Source organism: Hemiscyllium ocellatum, chromosome 10, assembly GCF_020745735.1.
Source record: "Hemiscyllium ocellatum isolate sHemOce1 chromosome 10, sHemOce1.pat.X.cur, whole genome shotgun sequence".
In the NCBI taxonomy this organism is placed as follows: domain Eukaryota; kingdom Metazoa; phylum Chordata; class Chondrichthyes; order Orectolobiformes; family Hemiscylliidae; genus Hemiscyllium; species Hemiscyllium ocellatum.
This window is the reverse complement of record NC_083410.1, coordinates 82,694,108-82,717,296: the sequence shown is the minus strand read 5'-3', so window position 1 is coordinate 82,717,296 and position 23,189 is coordinate 82,694,108. Positions and strand designations below refer to the sequence as shown.

Sequence of the window (23,189 nt, the reverse complement as noted above, 5' to 3'; positions counted from 1 at the left end):
ATTTGAGGTAATTGTTCAAAGGACCGATGGAGACACTATGAGAAATTCTTATATGCAGTGAGTGGCAGGAATCTGGAGTGCACTGTCTAAGCTGTGGGGAAAGCAGCTTCTATTGAGGCATTTAAGAGTGAATTGGATTACTTTTTGAAATAGAAGAATATGTAGGGCAAAGAAGAATATATGGTGTCATGGACCAGACCAGGCCCCCTCAAAACAATTCAAGAAAATAGCCCAGACCCTAACGTTGCTAGTTGTTTTAAACAGGTTAATGCAAATATTTCAGGAGAGATGCTTTTGGTCAAATCATTTAGTTTTAAATAAAACAGAATTTATTTACAAGATTACCAAAAGAGAACAGAATACTGAATAACTTTACCAATCCGAAACCCCAGCAGACTATACCAACTTAATTTTGCTGTTCCCAGTACTTGCAACAATCCCTATAAACACCCCTCGTCACAAAAGTTAAAATAAAACCCAGTCTCTTACAGGAGAGAGGTCAGAGAGAGAGGAGGAGCAGCCTGGACCTGCTTCTTTGGTCCAGCAGCTTCAAAAACTGCTTGACTGCTTTCACTGAATAACCAGAGTGCCATAGAAAAATCAAACCAGTGAAAAGCTGAGCTGGGAGAACTAGCTGCTCCCCTTTTATTGGGCAAGTGTTTTTCTTAAACTTAAAAGTCTTTTGTCTGAGTCCGGATCTGTCACCTCTAATCAGACTGTCCCTAAAACCCAACCAAACCCAGACTTTTCAGAGTCTATGACTTTTACCACTTCTCTGAAAAGAAAACCCAGGACAACATAACCTTATTAAAGGAGCAGCATCATCATAGTGGGGATTGGCACAAGTTGCACTGCTCCTTTGGAGAACCAGTTCAGGTATGATTGGGCTGATGGCTTCCATCTGTGCCGCACCATTCTGTGTTTCTAGGTATACTTCACCCAAGAATGACCTTTTTGATATAAACAACTTTTATGCAGAAATTTTGCACTATGCAGCCAACAAGCAGTGAAAATTGTAACATACAGGACCTTTGCATTCTAATATTAGTTACACTCAAGTTCCAACAGTTGCTACAGTCAGTTCTGCCAAATAATAAGGACAGACCCTGCTGTCAAGTTTTCAATAGGTCCCTCAGAACTGTTTGAAAGTTAACAGTCAATTGGAGTCAGACACGGAAGAAAGTATTTAAGAGAAAGACAGACAGAGCAGATTGCTGTTAAGCTGTGCTGTTGCTTAGCTGGATCACTGTAAAGCAATTAATCTTGACTGATTCTGTGTTTGGTCTCAGGAAACGGTCCCAAGAGGAATTAAATAGTTCTGTGCTGTTAGCATTAGGGAAGGGATTCTAAGTGACACTTGTTACAAGTGAACAAGATTAGAGGTTATGGGAAAAAGCCAGGCAGTACAAACTTGGTGAGTCTAGCTGTCAGTAAAAAGCCAGGAGTTGTGCCTGAGAACAGCACACAGAATCCAAGGGAATCATGGTCCTACAGAAGGAGGGTGATCAATTAGAACATGAGCAATTATTTAGGAAACCATGATGGCGTGGCTCTTAAGGGGTTTTGAGGTTAGATTATCAAACATGAAGAATTGGAATTCTTGTAAAGTTTTAATGAGCTTTGGTGATTCACCCTGCCATTGATATCTGGGAGTGGGGAATTTACAGACAAATCTGTTGGAGCCATCTTGATTGCATTTATTATTTGATGTGCTGTGTGAGCTATTTGATCACACTTTATCATTCATTTTTACCTCAAGTTAATTCTGGATATTAAAATATAAGTAATATATGTATTTGATTGCAGTCCTGTTCCAACTTTGTATAGTAACCAAAACAATGAAATCTTTTGGTTTTATTCTCTTAGTAAGTCTGGAATCTCACACTTGTCTATGTTTAAAAAACAGTTGCTGGTCTCTAGGCGGGTACAGTTAGTGGATTGGTTTGAGATCATAGCAACCTGCATATATACAGAACTGTCACATTCTGATAAGATTGACAAAGGATTTACAGCTGATTGATTAATTTCAAAGTCTAGTTATAATTTTAATGAAGGAAAAGAATAGTGAAGCCCTATAAACAACAATGGTATGAATAACCAGGTATTCAGTTTTGGCAGTATTCTTAAAGGAGAAATGTTGGCTAGGACAGCACTTCAGTTCTGTATATAGTACCAAAAGATCTTCTATGTCTGCTTGTCCTGACAGACAGGACCTTGCAAAGTCCTAAATTCTGCATGCTAGTTTTGTTACTTCCATAGGGAAGACAGTGAAATCGTTGTCTCTGGCTGAACATATCAATAAAATCTAAAGAAAAGAAAATTATTTAGGGGTGAGGGGGTGGGTGGTAAAACACCCACTTTCAAGTATAGACTAATATCTTCTCCACCTAGTAAAGTTTATAATCGTGATTCAGATTGATTACTTGTTAAATAGAGGAGGGTAAGCCTGGATTAAATTGAATTTGCCATCCTGAGGCCAGGTCTCTGAAAGTTCATTCTTGGTGTCATTAATGCTGGTCAATGCTTAAAATGTGCAAGTTTTAAGACAACTTCAAGTTATCCTGCAAGTAAAATGATCCAAAGAAAATAAGGACTTAACTCTTTTTTTTGTATGTTCTTCATTATTCTCAAAACTTCCAAGCTACCTTTTAAGAAATTCAATCAGAGTGCTACAAAATAAATGTTAATGGCCTTCACATTTGCCATAAAAAATGCCTTTAGCCATCCATTTTGCTATCATCTCTGATTAAATGTATGTACTGGGGCTTTTACAGTGCTCAAGTGTAAAAATAGACCATTACTATGGGACAGCTAATAGCTTTTAGTGTCACTGCTTTAAATCTAAAAGATTCGGCACTGCAGTCCTCCTCAGTTTCTACAACTCAAGTTGTGTTTCTTAAAGGCAATGAAAATTCTCCCACTTACTGAGCTTTCTCCTTATGATCTACTTTTCAATGACTGAGAGGGGTAGTTGGATATTTAAAACTGAATCTTAACATTTGGGTTTGTGCACAATGAGTTTCCAAGCAACAGGTCAGGAATTTGAAAGATTGTGGAGTTGGATTTTCTGTGGCATTGTAACTGACCCAATGCATTAACATCCCATTTCTAGCAAGTGAAATTACTCAAAACCTGTACCTATCTGTTAAAGTTTCAGTACAGGGACAGAATGAAACTATTCTACAATTTGCAATGTGGAGCCAGCAACTTGGATGAAAGAGTCATAATTAGGAAAGCCTTCCAACCCCTCTTCCATCCTGCTTCTGGAAGGCATCTCTGGAGATTATGTTATGAGATATAAGAACTCGCAGAAAAAATATAGCAGTTATTAACCAGGATTCCTTAAGACCAAGCAGAAATGAGAAATGATCAAAAGTGACAGAAGATGTGAGCACCCTGAGTGCAGATAATGGGCGGCATAGTGGCACGGTGGTTAGCACTGCTGCCTCACAGCGCCAGAGACCCGGGTTCAATTCTCTGTGTGGCACACTCTCCCCGTGTCTGCGTGGGTTTCCTCCGGGTGCTCCAGTTTCCTCCCACAATCCAAAAATGTGCAGGTTAGGTGAATTGGCAATGCTAAATTGCCCGTATTGTTAGGTGAAGGGGTAAATGTGGAGAAATGGGTCTGAGTGGGTTGCTCTTCGAAGAGTCGGTATGGACTTGCTGGGCCAAAGGGTCTGTTTCCACACTGTAAGTAATTTAATCTAAATCTAAATCTAATGATTAAATGACTCTCATCAGGGCAAGAGTAGTAAAATGCATGCCATATTCCACTGTCAAGTCCTTCTCTCTGACTTCTCCAGCTTTCTCCTGCATCATTCCTCAGATTATCACATGCATTGTAGGTTCAACCATTTCCTCTCTTTCGGGGCATGTCCTCAAATCTCCATCAGAATTGTCACCACTTACCTGCAACTAATTGCCACTCTACACCTATCACTCACAGTGAGGCTTCTCACAATTATCACCAACCGTGTGTTTAGAAGGTAACCCATTTGCAATCTGTGAATCCCTGAATCTGTGCAAATCAGGCCAGAGCAGTAATTCTGAAGACCCTTAAATTCTGATCTGTTGCAGTGTTAGCTAAATGGATGTAAAATATGCTTGTGTGCAGCAGATTGGGAGATTCTGCAGATGTCATCAGCAGGAAAGAGACAGAGATCAAGAAATTCAGGATGCATCTCGTTTCCACTTAAACCATCTGGAATGCCATCTTGTTCCAGGAGGCTGTATATTTCAGCATTGACCTTCTACTGAAGTCTGAAATTCCACTAGCACTAATGCTCACTTACGGTCAAGAAGCTTAATCTTCTGCTTGTATACTCTGATATTTCATTTTCTGAGCTGGATTTGTTTGCTACCCTTCGTGGCACATCAGGGGGCCAGAGGAAAAGGTAGCTGTTATTCTTCTTATTACTGTTGCTGTTGTCTCTTTGTTCCTCTCCACAAAAGCCCATGGTAGAGTTATGTAAGCAATTCCATGCTGCTGGCAAGGCTGTAACTTAGAAAATGCAGATCTAAATTTAAAAAATTCCAAGGTAGCAAAACAATCTTAAAACTCACCTCCAAGGCAGTGAAAGCTAACTCTCTGAACAAGTCCTTTGAGAAAAAAAAATGCCTGGAAAACTAAACAGCAGTCAGATTTTGATATTTAAAAGGTTTCAGCCCGCCAATTTCTCAGCTTGGTCACTGTTGTCACCTTGCCTTATTCAACCAGAGACTTTCAGACAAGCTGGCAAACTAAAACAGAGTCCGAGGTTAGAGGTGCAGCAAATTGTCTTTTTGCATATATTTTCAACACGAATCCACCTTTCCCATGCACTGATGAATGTGCATCAGCGAAATTGCAGAAGCCAGCATATTCTTGTTTGCTTTCTGACACACTTGTGTATTTTTGCTTCTCTATTCTCATATTCATATAGACACCTATCCACCTTGCAAAACAAAACAATTAGTTGCTTAGGAGCAGAATGCCAATCTATTCCTTTATTAGTTGTGAAAGAATCTTGCATTTCTTACAGGATATTCTGATCAGTGAGGAGCTGTACTTCCATTCTGACAGTTACCTCATACTACAGAACTGTCAGTGAAGACAAACCATGTCTTCTTTCTCACAGCAGTCAGCTGCCATTTTCTGAAATGTAAGATCCTGATTCACAGACATCCACTGTGATAGCTGCTGTCGGAAAGAAAGTTTGTAAAGTTAGTGTGAGGGTGGGTACCAGAAGGTTAAAATGCCATATGGGTATTAGTAAGTAGGATGCCAGATGGCTTGGATACCATACGGGTGGGGGTTAGTGATCGGGTGCCAAGTGGATAGGATGTCAGGTGAGTAGGGTAGCAAGTAAGTAAGGAGCCAGTGTACAAGGTGGCAAGGGTAAGGTTTGGGATAGGTTATGTTTAGTGGGAGCTATTGGGTCTGGCAAAGTGTAAGGAAGGCATTGTTGTGTTGAGTTCCGAGTGGGTTTGGGTCTGGCTGCGGGTGTGAGGGGAGATTGGTCTGGAGCAGTTTATTGGGTCTGATGGTGGAGGAGGAGGGAAGGTCTGAAACAGTGGAGGGAGTACGGGTGGGATTGGGGATGCCGTCATGTCAGGAATGGGATAAGTACATTGGGATTGGAATGGTGGAATGGATGGTCAGGTCAGCCAGTTGGGAAGGAGAGTTGGGGAGGGCAGTTTGGATGCAGAGTTGGGGAATGGGGTCTGGGAACAGAGCAGGAGAAAGGGGTAGTCAGATCTGGCAGTAGGATAACATAGTTGAGGTCCCAGGTATTGAGGCAGATCCAGTGGTGATGTTTGTCAGGTCTTGGGGAAGAACGGTTATACCCAAAACATTGACTTCTCCACTTCCTGATACTGTCTGGCTTGCTATGTTCTTCCAGTCTTTTGTTTGTCTACGTCAGTCTTGGGGAGGGGCTGGTGGTGAGATGGAATCTTGGGTCAGGGACCAGGGTATGGTGTCTGTAAGGGGTCAGGGGTAGGTGTTGTTGATGTTGTGTGAGTTAAATTGAGGGTTAGTTTAATAGTTACTCAAGACTAGATATTCACTACTCTAACCTTTCTTGAGTAACTATTTACTTAACTTCAGTGGAGGTCTCTGAATTTTCCAATTTAAGTTGATTCTTTCAGAGGGCTCCAGGTGTAGGGGAATTGCCCAGTGGGATCTTCAATATCCTAGGCATTTCCCTTGAAGTCTGCTACACTTGGGATTTTGCAAGGTCTCAAGGTGCATTCCTTATCTATGCTACAGAAATTATTATCTGGCCATCAAAAAACTCTCTCATTTTCCTGTAAGTATTCACTTTACCTTCCTTCGTGAATAGAATTTCAATTTAATATCCCTCACTATTTCAAAGAATCCTTATATCGAATCCACATCGACCCTCCGAAGAGCATCCGAAGCAGATCCACTTGCCATAGCCCTCCATATCCTATTCCTGATGAAGGGTTTTTGCCCAAAACATTGATTCTCCTGCTCCTCAGATGCTGCCTGACCTGCTGTGCTTTTCCAGCACCACACTCTCGACTCCATATCCCAATGCCAATCCATCAAGCCTGTACATCCCTGGACACTATAGGCAATTCAGCATGACCAATCCACCTAATCTATACATCTTTGGACTGTGGGAGCAAACTGGAGCACCAGAGGAAGCCCATGCAGACACAGGGAAAATGTGCAAACTCCACACAGACAGCTGCCCGAGGGTGGAATCAAACCCAGATCCCTAGTGCTGTGAGGCAGCATTGCTAACCACTGAGCCACTGTGTCACTTGTAAGAAGGTAAACTTATATTCACACAAAGGGAAATGGAACTGGGATTCTTTACCACATAAAGCTATGGAGGCCAAGTCATTGAATAGATTAAAGAAAGAGATAGGTGTTTGTTTGGATATTAAAGACATTAAGGGATATAGCGAGAAAATAGGAATATGGCACCAAGATAGAGGATGAGTCATGATCATATTGAATGGTGCAAACAGGCAGAAAGGGCCAAGTGGCATTCTCCTGCACCTTGTTTCTACATCTCTACAAACCACCTTTCATGATCTCCCAGGCAATTAACTACATTTGAACTGTTTTGACTGTTGCAATGTAAGAAATGCAACAGCTAAATTTATGCCAGCAAATTTTCAGGTACTGCTGTTTGGTGTCCAGATAATTTTGGTAGGATCATGAGAGAGAACTACTGTTCTGCAAAATAGGAGCATTCCACTTGAGGGGGCAGACAGAACCTCAATTATGTATTGCATCTAAAGGATAACTCAAGCAACATTATGGTTTCAACCAAGTTATTTGTGCTCAAGTCTCTGATGTAGTGCTTGAACCCATGATCATCTGATTCAAACACTGAACTGATCCATTTTGGTACTGTCCATTTTGGTGCTGAATGCTACTATTGGCAAAAATCTATATACATCTTAGTAATGGAAGATAAGTTAATTTTAGACCAGATTGTTGACCACTTAAAACACAGGTTTTCAATACAGGCTTTTTTTACTTTTCAGGTTCAAGACCTTACAACAGATTTTATGTCTATTGCAAGGCAACATGCAAAGCAGTGCAGCCTGGGAAACTAAGGGTGCGGTGTAGCACGTGTCAGCAAGGAACATTGACTTTAACCAGGGTAAGCTAATGCAGTAATGTAATCTTTAAGTATAATTTTTTGGTATTCCAAAAGTTTTAACTTTAATACGATGCTGCTGCTACTGAACTTGAATTCTTGAACTCTAAAGAAGTACTGTGAATAAACGGACAAAATATGGTGTACATGATATGTAAACTTCCAAGTTAGATACAATTCACAACATGCTGCACCATTTAATAATGTAGCACAGGTTGCTTGCCTGCACCTAACCATTTTTTGTGTAACTAGTCTCAGTCATGTCACTAGTTCAGCTGATAGAACTGCTGTTACCCATTTGCTCAAGAACAATTTATCAATGTCACTGAAGACCTGGATAGTCTATCTTTTCTGCTGTTTGATGTTGAGGGAAATCAAGAGGAAATGAAGATCAACATCTAAAAGGAAACCTCATCCATAAACAGCACTCAAGTGATATATTTATGTATCTCTGAACAGCTAATATAATGTGGTTATAGAATCAAGGATAGTTTATAGTGTGGAAGGGTGTGCAATTGGAGCTCATTGCTCCCATTTTGTACTATTTTGAAAGATTTATTCATTGGAAATGTATGGACTTTATTTGATTTTCAACATTATATGATGGTGCTGTCAGCATCATCTGAAATATCATTGTTACTGAGACATAAAGTATTCATGGTAACATACGAATTACTGACTTTAGTAAGCTATTTGAATATCTGCGTCTCAATGTGAGATGGTCGATTCAGTATACACCAACATTTGCAGATTAAAAATCAAGTTTAGTAGGAAATGGTGGGAATGATGGGAATGGTACACTGTCCAGTCACCCACTGAGGACTGCATGGTGGGTTCTTAAAGTCCTGTCCTCATGAAGAAGAATTTGACAAATATACCATGTCAATGCTAATGACAATTTACCTGAGTGTGACAAAAAAAAACTGGAACTTTAAGCAAGGCTTTCAATATTTGCTCTCAGTGCTAATATGTTTGTTGCTCAAGGTGAGTCGGATATTTCTGAGTTTTGCAATTCTAAAAAGGTGTGAAATGTTATGGATTTAAAAAGGAACTTAGATTTTTAAAGCATCTTTAAAGTGCAAGAAAGGTCACGGGGGTACTTCAGAATTTGCTACCTGCAGGCTTTTATTCCTACTTTCCCGAGTCTATTGGACTTACTCTGGAGATTAATATCGACGTTTCGGGCAAAAGCCCTTCATCAGGAAGACAGGCAGAGTGCCTGAAGGGTGGAGAGATAAATGAGAGGAGGGCGGGGGTGAGGAGAAAGTAGCATAGAGTACAATAGGTGAGTGGGAGTGGGGATAGAGGTGATAGGTCAGGGAGGAGGGTGGGGGAAGGTAGCAAAGAGTACAATGGGTGGATGGGGGTGGGGTGAAGGTGATAGGTCAGAGAACGGGGTGAAGTAGATAAGTGGAAAAGAAGAGAGGCAGTAGGACAAGTCATGGGGACAGTGCTGAGCTGGATGTTTGGAACTGGGGTGAGGTGGGAGAAGGGAAAATGAGGAAACTGGTGAAGTCCACATTGATGCCCTGGGGTTGAGGTGTTCTGAGGCGGAAGATGAGGCATTCTTCCTCCAGGTGTCGGGTGGTGAGGGAACATTGGTAAAGGAGGCCCAGGACCTCCCTGTTCTCGGCAGAGTGGGAGGGGGAGTTGAATGTTGGGCCATAGGGCGGTGTGGTTGATTGGTGCGGGTGTCCCAGAGATGTTCCCTAAAACGCTCTGCTAGGAGGCGTCCAGTGTCCCCAATGTAGAGGAGACCGTATCGGGAGCAATGGATACAATAAATGATATTGGTGAATGTGCAGGTAAATGAATGTGGAAGGCTCCTTTGGGGCCTTGGATGGAGGTGAGGGAGGAGGTGTGGGTGCAGGTTTTGCAACTCCTACAGTGGCAGGGGAAAGTGCCAGGACAGGAGGGTGGGTTGTTGGGGGGGCATGGACCTGACCAGGTAGTCATGGGGAAACGGTCTTTACGGAAGGTGGAATGGGGTGGGGAGGGAAATATATCCCTGGTGGTGGGGCCCGTTTAGAGGTGACAGAAATGTCAGTGGATGGTTTGGTTTATGTGAAGGTTGGTAGGGTGGAAGGTGAGCACCAGGGGGGTCCTGTCCTTGTTACGGTTGGAGCGGTGCGGTCTGAGGGCGGAGGGGCAGGATGTGGACGAGATGCGTTGGAGAGTATCTTTAACCACGTGGGAAGGGAAATTGCGGTCTCTAAAGAAGGAGGCCATCTGGTGTGTTCTGTGGTGCAACTGGTCCTCCTGGGAGCAGATACGGTGGAGGCGGAAGAATTGGGAATACGAGATGACATTTTTGCAGGAGGTAGGATGGAAGAGGCGTAATCCAGCTAGCTGTGGGAGTCAGCCCTCTTCATTCCTGAAGAAGGGCTTATGTCCGAAACGTCGAATCTCCTGTTCCTTGGATGCTGCCTGACCTGCTGTGCTTTTCCAGCAACACATTTTCAGCTGTGGGAGTCAGTGGGTTTGTAAAAAATGTCAGTGTCAAGTCGGTCATCATTAATGTAGATGGAGAGGTCCAGGAAAGGGAGGGAGGTGTCAGAGATGATCCAGGTAAATTTAAGGTCAGGGTGGAATGTATTGGTGAAGTTGATGAATTTCTTAACCTCCTCGCAGGTGCATGAGGTGGCGCCAATGCAGTCATCAATGTAGCGGAGGAAGAGGTGGGGAGTGGTGCTGGTGTAATTACAGAAGATGGACTGTTCTATGTAGCCAACAAAGAGACAGGCATAAATGGGGCCCAAACAGGTGCCTGTGGCTACCCCTTTGGTCTGGAGGAAGTGGGAGGATTCGAAGGAGAAATTGTTAAGGGTGAGGACCAGTTCGGCCAAACGAATGATAGTGTCGGTGGAAGGGTACTGTTGTGGACGTCGGGAGAGGAAGAAACGGAGGGCTTGGAGGCCCTGGTCATGGCGGATGGAGGTGTAGAGGGATTAGATATCCATGGTGAACATGAGGCGTTGGGGGCCAGGGAAACGGAAACAGACTCTTTTGTCCAACTCGTCCATTCTGACCAGATATCCCAACCTAATCTAGTCCCATTTGCCAGCACTTGACCCATATCCCTCCATACCCATCCAGATGCCTTTTAAATGTTGCAATTGTACCAGCCTCCACCACTTCATCTGGCAGCTCATTCCATGCACACACCACCAAATGTGCGAAAAAGTTGCCCCTTAGGTGTCTTTTATATCTTTCCCCTCTCACCCTAAACCTATGCCCTCTAGTTCAACTCCCTCACCCCAAGGAAAATACTTTGTCTATTTATCCTATCCATGCCCTCATGATTTTATAAACCTCTATAGGGTCTCCCCTCAGCCTCCAATGCTCCAGGGAAAACAGTCCCTCCCTATGGCTCAAATCCTCCAACCCTAAGCCATGTTGGGTTATTCTCATAGGAGTGAAGATAATATTAAATTTCTCATCATTCAGGAGAGGTTTGGCACAACAGTCAATGTGAACTTCAGAAATTAAAAACAGTTCCAAAGTAATAAATTGATCATTTAAATTAATAATTAATAAAATGGCCATTAAAAAATGCCAAGCTAAAGATTTCTTAACTTTTCACTTGAGAAACAGAGTTAGAGAGAGACAATCAGCCCTAAATGCTGCTCATCAGTAAAGGGTATCAGGACTAGGACTGAGGTAATGAGTTCGGTTTAATGAACACCAAGCTTGGTTAGCCTCTGGTGCCACACAATCTGACATGGCTTTGACAGAATTCATCTAAAAATGGGCTCCAGAATTGGGTTGCCTTTCAACCTGGGAATTCCTCTTCTTGCAACATACTTTATAGATAGTTGTTTGGGGAGGGTGAAGGTGAAGGGGAAGGTTGTGTATGTCCACCCCACTCTCAGGTGTAAGGTTTGACATGATCACCTTCATGCATGCACATTCTCTGGTCCCTCCCTTCAACCTACATACGTCCATACTTTTCTCCCTCACAACCAGCATTCCCTCTAAGCTGTGCAAGTTGTGGCCAGCCCCGCGCATCCTGATCAGTGCATCAACTCATATCTTCTATTTCTGGAAGCTACTGCCGCATATGAAACAAAGATTCAAGCAATGGCAAACATTAGAAGGAATGTAACTTCCAACTCACACACACTTGTTATTCCTATCTCCCACAACAACATACTCGATCCCTTGACCTTTCATCACATGAACTGACTTCATGAAAGCTGTCTGCTCTGTTGAACAGATGTTTTCTTTAGTCACTTTCCTGGACTCCTGAACTGGACCATTTCTTCTTGATAGTACCCTAGATCTCTGTGTCAGGTAATTGTTTCTTGACTGAATCCTGATTCTGTGGCTTTGGTTATTCCACCACAATGCTGGTTCTCGTGGCATCATAAGATCATAAGACATAGGAGTGGAAGTAAGGCCATTCGGCCCATCGAGTCCACTCCGCCATTCAATCATGGCTGATGGGCATTTCAACTCCACTTACCCGCATTCTCCCCATAGCCCTTAATTCCTCGAGACATCAAGAATCTATCAATCTCTGCCTTAAAGACATTTACCGTCCCGGCCTCCACGGCACTCTGCGGCAATGAATTCCATAGACCCACCACACTCTGGCTGAAGAAATATCTCCGCATTTCTGTTCTGAGTTGACCTCCTCTAATGTGGAGTCTACTCATTCGTATTGTTTTCTTAATTTGCTGATACACCTGTGTGGATATATGGAAACATTTTGCTTCAATTTGTATATTAGATCATAAAAATATAAGAACTAGGAGCAGCAGTCGGCCGTCTGGTCCTTCGAGCTGATCTTTTTGTGGCCTCAGCTCCACTTACCCACCTTCTCACCATAGACCTTAATTCTTTTGCTGTTCAAATAATTACCTATCTTAGTTTTAAAAACATTCATTGAGGAAACCTCAACCACTTCATTGGTCAGGTAATACCACAGATTCACAACCGTTTGGGTGAAGAAGTTCCTTCTCAATTCAGTCCTAAATCTGCTCCCCCTAATTTCAAGGCTATGCCCTCTTGTCCTAGTTTCACCCACCAGTGGGAGCATCCTCTCTGCTCCTATCCATTCTATTCCCTTCATAATTTTATATATTTCTATAAGATCTCCCCTTATTTTTCTAAATTCCAATGAATATAGTCCCAGTCTACTCAGTCCCTCCTCAACTACAAATAAACCTCGTGAACCTCCTCTGCATCCTCTCCAGTGCCAGTACATCCTTTCTGAAGTAAGGATACCAAAACTGCATGCAGTACTCCAGGTGTGGCCACCCCAGCACCCTCTATAGCTACAACATTACCTCCCTACTTTTAAACTGAATCCCTCATGCAATCCAGGACAAAATTGCATTTGCCTTCTTAATTACCTTTTGCACCTGCAAACCAACCTTCTCTGATATATGCGGAAGGACACCCAGATCCTTCTGCACAACAGCAGGCTGCAATGTTTTACCATTTAAGTAATAGTCCTTTTTACTGTTATTCTTACCAAAATGGATGACTTCACATTTATCAACATTGTACTCTATCTGCCAGACCTTTGCCTACTCACTTATACTATCTATATCACTCTGCAAACTTTCAGAGTCCTCTGCACAATTTGCTGTACCATTAATTTTAGTGTCATTCACAACCTTTTACACACTGCACATAGTCCCTAACTCCAAATCATCTATATAAATTGTAAATTAGATTGATTGTCTTCATCCATCCTTTGCTGTTATTAGATTAGATTAGATTACTCTAGATGTTCCCAGTACATCATTTCCAGCACTGATTCCTGCAGTGCAGTTGGAATCACCATTGATTAGATTAAATTGTAAATTAGATTGATTGTCTTCATCCATCCTTTGCTGTTATCTCACCGGTAAACCAAACATGTTCACATCCAAAGTCATGTAATTTGTGGATTGATACCAGCTTACCTTGATCACTAGTGATTTTTTTGGAAATATGAAGAGTTGAAATAGTCTTTTTGTATCTGATTTAGTACATCATCTGGCGTCACATTTGAATCTGCCATTGAAATTTGTTTGCCAAACTGTGTTGGTGCCTGAACAATTTCACATAAAGATTAATCAATGAGCTATTCATTTGTTCTTCTCATCTGCATCAATTCACAGACTTAGCTGGTTTCCATTTGAATTTACTTTAGTGATGAGAGAACTATTTTCCACTCTTGAGAATCTTCTGTAATTGGAGATTTCACAATGAGTTATGAGATCTTCAATCTCTTGAGATCTTTGGCACCACACGACTGACTGAACTCTGGCTGTCTATCTAGCAATCTCTAGATGTTCCCAGTACATCATTTCCAGCACTGATTCCTGCAGTGCAGTTGGAATCACCATTGATTAGTCATACACTTATGCAGTAATTGTTAAAAGGATGTCTTCTCAGCCAATTCACTGGACTTTGGTAGTTCTTTAACACAATGCTCATGAATGGTAACAAATTATTGATCTGTCTTTATCATACTTGAATTTGCTTGAACTTATTTTTCTGACTACTGATGTTCTCAATCATATGAAACTTATATGTAAAATACTATCATAGCTAATGGGCTCACAGCATTAGGCTGTTTCTTCTTTTAAAGTTCTTCAGTGCCAAATAAATTGTTTGGTCTGTTGACTAGGAGGGAGACCAGAATTGCACGCAGTATTCCAAAAGTGACCTAACCAATGTCCTGTTCAGCCGCAATATGATCTCCCAACTCCTGTATTCAATGCACTGACCAGTAAAGGAAAGCATACCAAACTCCTTCTTCACTATCCTATCTACCTGCGACTCCACTTTCAAGGAACTATGAACTTGCCCTACAAGGTCACTTTGTTCAGCAACACTCCCCAGGACCTTACCATTAAGTGTATAAGTCCTGCTAAGATTTGCTTTCCCAAAATGCAGCACTTCTCTTTATCTAAATTAAACTCCATCTGCCATTCCTCAGCCCATTGCCCCGTCTGATCAAGATCCTGTTGTAACCTTCTTCACTGTCTACTGCACCTCCAGTTTTGGTGTCATCTGCAAAGGTGCTAACTATACCCCTTATGCTCATATCCAAATCATTTATATAAATGATGAAAGGTAGTGGAACCCAACAGTTATCCTTGTGGCACTCCACTGGTCAGAGGTCTCCAGTCTGAAAAACAACCTTTCACCACCACCCTCTGTCTTCTACCTTTGAGCCAGTTCTGTATCCAAATGGCTACTTCTCCCTGTAACTCCATAAGATCTAATCTTGCTAACCAGCCTCCCATGGGGAACCTTGTCGAACACCTTACTGAAGTCCATATAGATCACGTCCACCTCTCTGCCCTCATCAATCCTCTTTGTTACATCCTCAAAAGACTCAATCAAGTTTGTGAGACATGATTTCCCATGCACAAAGCCATGTTGACTATCCCTAATCAGTCCTTGCCTTTCCAAATACATGCACATCCTATCCCTCAGGATTCCCTCGACGTCAGGCTCACTGGTCTATAATTCCCTAGCTTGTCCTTAACACCCTTCTTAATCAGTGGCACGTTAGCCAACCTCCAGTCTTCTGGCACCTCACCTGTGACTAACCTTGATTCAAATATCTCAGCATGGGACCCAGCAATCACTTCTCTAGCTTCCCACATTGTTCTAGAGTACACCTGATCAGGTCCTGGGGATTAATCCACTTTTATATGTTTCAAGACATCCAGCACTTCCTCCTCTGTAATATGGACATTTTTCAAGATGTCACAACCCATTTCCCTACATTCTATATCTTCCATGTCCTTTTCCGCTGTAAATACTGATGCAAAATACTTGTTTCATACCTCCCCCATCTCCTGCGGATCCACACAAAGGATGCCTTGCTGATCCTTGAGGGGCCCTATTCTCTCCCTAGTTACCCTTTTGTCCTTAATGTATTTGTAAAAACTCTTTGGACTCTCCTTAACTCTGTTTGCCAAAGATATCCCATGTCCTCTTTTTGCCATCTTGATTTCCCTCTTAAGTATACTCCTATTGTGTTTATACTCTTCTAAGGATTCATTCGATCTACCTTGTCTGTACCTGACTATGATTCCTTCTTTTTCTTAACCAAACTCTCAATTTCTTTAGTCATCCAGCATTCCCTATACCTACCAGCCTTTCCTTTCACCATAACTGGAATATACTATCTCTGGACTCCTGTTATCTCATTTCTGAAGGCTTCCCATTTTCTAGCTATCCCCTTACCTGTGAACATCTGCCCCCAATCAGCTTTTGAATTTTCTTGCCTAATCACGTCCAAAATTTGCCTTCCTTCAATTTAGAACTTCAACTTTTAGATCTGGTCTATCCTTTTCCTAAACTATGTTAAAACTAATAGAATTATGGTCGCTGGCCCAACTGCTCCCCCACTGACACCTCAGTCACCTGCCCTGCCTTTTTCCCAAGAATAGGTCAAGTTTTGCACCTTTTCTAGTAGGTACATCCACTTACTGAATCAGAAAATTTTCTTGTGCACACTTAACAAATTTGTCTCCATCCAGTCTCAGTCTATGTTTGGAAAGTTAAAATCCCCTACCATAACCACCCTCTTATTCTTACAGATAACTGAGATCTTACAAATCTGTTTCTCAATTTGCCTCTGACTATTAGGGGGTCTATAATACAATAACCAGTAAGGTTATTTCTCAGTTCAACCCAAATAACTTCACTGGATGTATTTCTGGGAATATCCTCCCTGAGAACTGCTGTAATGCTATCCTTTATCAAAAACGCCACTTCCCCTCCTCTCCTGCCTCCCTTTCTGTCATTCCTGTAGCATTTGTATCCTGGAACATTAAGCTGCAAGTCTCGTCCATCCCTGAGCCACATTTCTGTAATTGGTATGATATTCCAGTCCCATTTTCCTAACTATGCCCTGAGTTCATCTGCCTTCCCTGTTAGGCCCCTTGCATTGAAATAAATGCAGTTTAATTTATTAGTCCTACCTTGTCCCTGCCTGCCCTGACTGTTTGACTCACTTCAGTTCTCAGCTGGACCCATCTCAGATCGACCTCTTTCCTCACTATCTCCCTGGGTCCCGCCCCCCACCCCGAGCAGTTCTAGCAAATTTCCTTGCCAGTATATTAGTTCCCTTCCAATTCAGGTGCAATCCATCCTTCTTGTACAAGTCACTTCTACCCCAAAAGAGATTCCAATGATCCAAAAATGTGCATTCATCTGCTCTATCCTCCTATTCCCGCCCTCACTAGCTTGCAGCACCAGGAGTAATCCAGATATTACTACTCTCTCGAATCTTCTTTTTAAATTCCTGCCTAAGTCTCTATATTGTCCCTTCAGGATCCATCCTTTTGCCTTCCTATGTCATTGGTTCCAATATGTACAATGACCTCCTGCTCATCCCTCTCCCCTTCGAGAACATTCTGCACCCTCTCTGAGATATCCTTGATTCCTGGTACTAGGGAGGCAACACATAATTCTGAATTTTCACTGCTAGCTGCAGAAACGTCTTTCTGTGCCTCAAACTAGAGAATCTTCTATCACAATTGATCTCTTGGAACCCGACATACCACTCACCTCATTCGAGCCAGTCTTGATACCTGAAACCTGACTGTTCTTGTTGCATTCCCCTGAGAATCCATCACCCCCTATATTTTCCAAAATACATTACTTGTTTGATATGTGGATCGCCACAGAAGATTCCTGTACTACCTGCCTATCTCTCTTACCTTTCCTTGAGTTAACCCATCCATGTGACTGTATCTGCAACTTTTCTCCCTTTCTATAACTGCCGTCCATCACATCCCCTTGCTCTTGTAAATTCCTCATTACCTCTATTACCTCCATTCGATCTGATATTATTTGCAACCAATGGCATTTATTGCAGATATAATCCTCAGTAACACATAAGCTCTCCCGAAACTCCCATATCCGACAAGAAGATCATATCACTCTACTGAAGGCCATTTTTGCTCCTTCCAATCTACAGACCCAGAAAATAGCACCGTCTTATTCCTCTACAAAGCACTGCTCCAAGCTAACCTACTACCTATGGCTTATATTTTTAAGTTTAATCAAGAGACATATCTCAATAAAGCGTATAATCAAGCCAGAACTCACTCTACTCACTACTGCAGACTTTCTGTAAGTCACACATAAAAATATTCACATATCTGATTCTGTGCTGTGACCTCTCCCAAACAGATTCCTCCAAGATTAGTTGTGAATTTCACTGTTTCTTAATTTTCCCAGATGCACTCCGATGTCCAGTGATACATGAATTCAAACAGCAAAGCAGTAGCTGCGCAGATTCACTGCTATGTCAGTTAGCAGTATGGGTTTCTCTATCTCTCTCTCTTTCTCTCTGTGTCTCCTGCACTGACTTCACTATGTGCTGCCTTGTTCCTCTCCCTTTTAAAAGTGCTGTTGTTTTGACTCTTTTTTTTCTCCAGAGTTCCAAAGCAATGCAACAGCATATAAAACAGTAATTGCTGCTCCTGGAATGCGAGGAAATCAACTCCAACACTGAAAATACCTCAAAAAAGGAACAGCCTGTTACTGCCAGAAATTTTTCCCATTCTCCATTTTGGATTATCCAGAATCCTCTTCTTGCCAGGTTCAAAGTTAAAGGCTTTACCATTTATTAATGTTTCTCCCTTAGAATCAGAGAAGCCCACTGTGCAGAAAGAGGCCATTCAGCCCATCGAGTCTGTATCAACCCTCTGAAGTGCATCTCACCCAGATTCCCCCATACCTGTAACCCCACATTTCCATGGCTAATCCACCTACCCTGCACACTATGGGACAATTTAGCAGGCCAATCCATTTAACCTGCACATCTTTGAACTTAGAAACTAAAGCTCATGCAGACACAGGGAAAATATTTAAACTCCACACAGATAGTTGCCTAAGGTGGAAATCAAACCCACGTTCCTGGCACTGTGAGGCAGCAGTGCTAACCACCATGTCACCATGCTACTCTTATTGATCTTTCCAAGAGTTTGGCTGCAGGCTGCATCATTGTTCGGCTACTGCAGTTGTTTGTATGAATAATTCTTAAAAGTCGTAAAATCTGAAAGCTATTAGTGCTATAATCTAAATTGACTAAATTGATTCCAGAGATGAACGTTGACTAGATTGATTCCAGAAATGAGAAATTTGTCTTATGAATGAAGATTGAACAGTTTAGGTCCATAATGTTTGGAGTTTAGGTGAATGAGAGAAGACCTATTTAAGATATATAAGATGCTGAAGGGGATTGACAAAGCCAATATTAGAAAGGCTGTTTCCTCATATGAAGCAATCTTGGGTGAGAAGTATTACTTCTAAGAAAAGGGATAGCAGATTTAAAAATGGGGAGAAATTACATCTCTCAAAGGGTTATGAATCTGTGGAATTCGTTAACCCAGAGTGCAGTGGATGCAGGGATATTGAGTAAATTTATGGAGGAAATTTCTAGTAAGTGAAGGTTTGAAGGGTTATGGAGACCAGCCAGAAAAGTGAAGTTGAGGCCAAGTTGAAATGATAGTATCAAATGGCAGAACAGGCTTGAGAGGCTGAATTGCTTACTCCTGGCCCTAGTTCTGCTCCCAAATCCACTCAAGTTGAGATCACTGTTATCCAGTGGTATTAAACAGCATTATGCATGGTCATTCCTATGTTGTATGTGTTGACATTCCAACCACTATAGTGGTTGCAGTTGAGGTGTTTACTGCTGCCAAATGACACTTAATCAGAAAGGGATATCATAGAACTAAGTCATAAAAATAAAGATGCCAGATGATGTGTTGTGTATGCAAGATGTGGGAGTTGACGGATCACATTGTGATTCAGACTGACCACATCTGGAGCAAGTGTTGGTTGCTTCAGAAACTTTGGCTCAGTTTTGAAGAATTGGAGTCTGAGCTTCGAGCACTGTGACATGTCAGGGACAGGGAGAGTTACCTGATCACAGTGTTTCAGGATAATAACATCTTGAATTACCTTGAATTCAGTCAGTGGTCAGGGACAAGAGGATGTAACTACAAGCGAAGTAGGTTGAGGGATCCAGGAGATAGTGCTTTTCTAACAGATTTGAGATTCTTGCTCCTTGTGTTGATGAGAATGGAGGCTGAAGGGAGGATGAGCAAATTAATTGTAACCCTATGGAACAGAGAGCCATTCAAGAGGAAGTAGAGAAGAGAAATGTAGTTGTAACCCAGGATAGTATAGGTAAAAACAATGACTGCAGATGCTGGAAACCAGATTCTAGATTAGAGTGGTGCTGGAAAAGCACTGCAGTTCATGCAGCATCCAAGGAGCAGGAAAATCGTGTTTCGAGCAAAAGCCCTTAATCAGGAATAGAGGCAGAGTGCCTGAAGGGTGGAGAGATAAATGAGAGGAGGGTGTGGATGGGGAGAAAGTAATATAAAGTACAATAGGTGGATGGGGATGGAGGTGATAGGTCAGGGAGGAGGGTGGGGAAAGGTAGCAAAGAGTGCACTGGGTGAATGGGGGTGGGAATGAAGGTGATAGGTCAGAGAGGAGGGTGGAGTGGATAGGTGGAAAAGAAGATAGGCAGGTAGGACAAATCATGGGGACAGTGCTGAGCTGGAAGTTTGGAAGTGGGGTGAGGTGGGGGAAGAGGAAATAAGGAAACTGGTGAAATCCACATTGATGCCCTGGGGTTGAAGAGTTCCAAGGCGGAAGATGAGGCGTTCTTCCTCCAGGCGTGGGGTGGTGAGGGAACGGCGGTGAAGGAGGCCCAGGACCTTCATGTCCTCGGCTGAGTGGGAGGGGGAGTTGAAATGTTGGGCCACAGGGCGGTGTGGTTGATTGGTGCGGGGGTCCCCGAGATGTTCCCTAAAGCACTCTGCTAGGAGGCGTCCAGTCTCCCCAATGTAGAGGAGACCACATCGGGAGCAATGGATACAATAAATGATATTGGTGAATGTGCAGGTAAAACTTTGATGGATGTGGAAGGCTCCTTGGGGCCTTGGATGGAGGTGAGGGAGGAGGTGTGGGCACAGGTTTTGCAATTCCTGCAGTGGCAGGGGAAAGTGCCAGGACAGGAGGGTGGGTTGTAGGGGGGCATGGGCCTGACCAGGTAGTCACAGAGGGATGGTCTTTGTGGAAGGCGGAAAGGGGTGGGGAGGGAAATATATCCCTGGTGGTGGGGTCCGTTTGGAGGTGACGGAAATGTCATTGGATGATTTGGTTTATGCGAAGGTTGATAGGGTGGAAGGTGAGCATCAGGGGGGTTCTGTCCTTGTTACTGTTGGAGAGGTGGGGTCTGAGGGCGGAGGTGGATGAGATGCATTGGAGAGCATCTTTAACCACGTGGGAAGGGAAATTGCGGTCTCTAAAGGAGGAGGCCATCTGGTGTGTTCTGTGGTGGAATTGGTCCTCCTGGGAGCAAACACGGTGGAGCCGCAGGAATTGGGAATACGGGATGGCATTTTTGCAGGAGGTAGGGTGGGAAGAGGTGTAATCCAGCTAGCTGTGGGTGTTGGTGGGTTTGTAAAAAATGTCAGTGTCAAGTCGGTCGTCATTAATGGAGACGGAGAGGTCCAGGAAGGGGAGGTAGGTGTCAGAGATGGTCCAGGTAAATTTAATATCAGGCTGGAATGTGTTGGTGAAATGGATGAATTGCTCAACCTCCTCGCGGGAACACGAGGTGGCGCTAATGCAGTCATCATTGTAGCGGAGGAAGAGGTGGGGAGTGGTGCTGGTGTAACTACGGAAGATGGACTGTTCTACATAGCCAACAAAGAAACAGGCATGGCTGGGGCCCATGCGGGTGTCCATGGCTACCCCTTTGGTCTGGAGGAAGTGGGAGGATTCGAAGGAAAAATTGATGAGTGTGAGGACCAGTTCAGCCAAACGAATGATAGGGTACTGTTGGGGACATCGGGAGAGGAAGAAACAGAGGGCTTGGAGGCCTTGGTCATGGCGGATGGAGGTGTAGAGGGATTGGATATCAATGGTGAAGATCAGGCATTGGGGGCAGAGGAAACGGAAGTCTTGGAGGAGGTGGAGGGCTTGGGTGGTGTCTTGAACGTATGTGGGAGTTCCTGGACTAGAGGGGATAGGACAGTGTCGAGGTAGGTAGAGATGAGTTCAGTGGGGCAGGAGCATGCTGAGACAATGGATCGGCCAGGATGGTCAGGCTTGTGGATCTTGGGAAGGAGGTAGAACCAGGCAGTGCGGGGTTCCCGGACTAAGAGGTTGGAAGCTGTAGGTGGGAGATCTCCTGAGGTGATGAGGTTCTGTATGGTCTGGGAGATGATGGTTTGGTGATGGGGAGTGGGGTCATGGTCGAGGAGACGGTAGGAGGAGGTGTCTTCACATTGGTATCTGGCTTCGGCGGTGTAGAGATCAGTGCGCCAGACTACCACTGCACCCTCTTTATCCACTGGCTTGATAGTATAGTCAGGATAGTATAGTCAGTTTGAAAAGGAGAAACCGGAATCAGACATAGCTATACTACAATTGAGTAAAGGTAACCACAAAGACATGAGGGAGGAGCTGGCCTGAGTTGATTGGAAGGGGAGGCTAGCAGGGAAGATGGTGGATCAGCACTGGCAGGGTTTCTCGTGATGATTCATGAGGCACAGCAGAAATCATTCCAAGGAGGAAGAAACATACAAAGAGGAGGACAAGGCAATCGTGGGTGACAAGGGAAGTTGGGGACAGCAAAAATATCAAAAGAAAAAGCATACAACATGGTGAAGATTAGTGGGAAGCCAGTGGATTGTGAAGCCTTTGAAAAGCAACAGAAGATAACAAAAAAATCAATAAGGTTGGGGGATGCGTGGTGTGGAGTAGATAATATATGAGAGAAAGCTAGCTAGTAGTATCAAAAAAGATTGCAAGAGTTTTTTTTAGATATTTAAAAGTTAAGAGAGAGGAAATAGTGGACATTTGATCACTGGAAAATGAGGCTGGAGAAGTAGTCATGGGAAAGAAATAAATGGTGAAGGAACTGAGTAGATACTTTGCATCAGTTTCCACAGTGGAAGACACCAGCAGCATATCAGAACTTTAAGAATACCATGGTACAGGTGAGTGTAGTGGCCATCACACTGGAATCTGAAAGATTTTAGGGTGGATAAATCATCCAGACCAGATGGATTGGGTTTTGAAGGAGATAGCGGAAGAGATGGTAGAGGCATTAGTGGTTATCTTTCAAGAAGGGACGCAGAGTAGTGAAAGATAGCTAACGTCACACCCCATTTTAAGAAGGGAGAGAGGCAGAAGACAGGAAATTTTAGGCTGGTTAGCCTGACCTCAGTTATTGGAAATATTTTAGAGTCCTTTGTGAAGGATGAGATTGCGGAGTATTTGTAAGGGCATGATAAAATAGGGCTGAGTCAAGTTGGCTTTGTCAAGGGGAGGGTTGGCGTGACAAACCTATTAGAATTCATTATGGAGGTACAATGCAAGTTAGACAAAGGACAGCCAATGGATGTGATCTATTTGGATTTCTAGAAGGTGTTTGGCAGGTACTGCACAGGAGACTGTTAAATACGATAAGAACCTATGGTGCTGGGGGCAAGGTATTGGCATAGATAATGGATTGGCTGACTGGCAGAAGACAGAGTTAGAATAAAGGAGTCTTTTTCAGGATGGCAGCTG

The 23,189-nt window shown here is 43.1% G+C and overlaps 1 protein-coding gene across 1 annotated transcript in view; it reads left to right on the top strand.

The window, feature by feature from the left end:
* prkn (parkin RBR E3 ubiquitin protein ligase) overlaps positions 1 to 23,189 on the top strand; it is a 1,131,251-nt gene that overhangs the window by 473,014 nt on the left and 635,048 nt on the right. Inside the window, exon 4 of the mRNA XM_060831013.1 lies at positions 7,507 to 7,625. Coding sequence (XP_060686996.1) covers positions 7,507 to 7,625 — 119 coding nt within the window. The remainder of the gene's footprint in view (positions 1 to 7,506; positions 7,626 to 23,189) is intronic.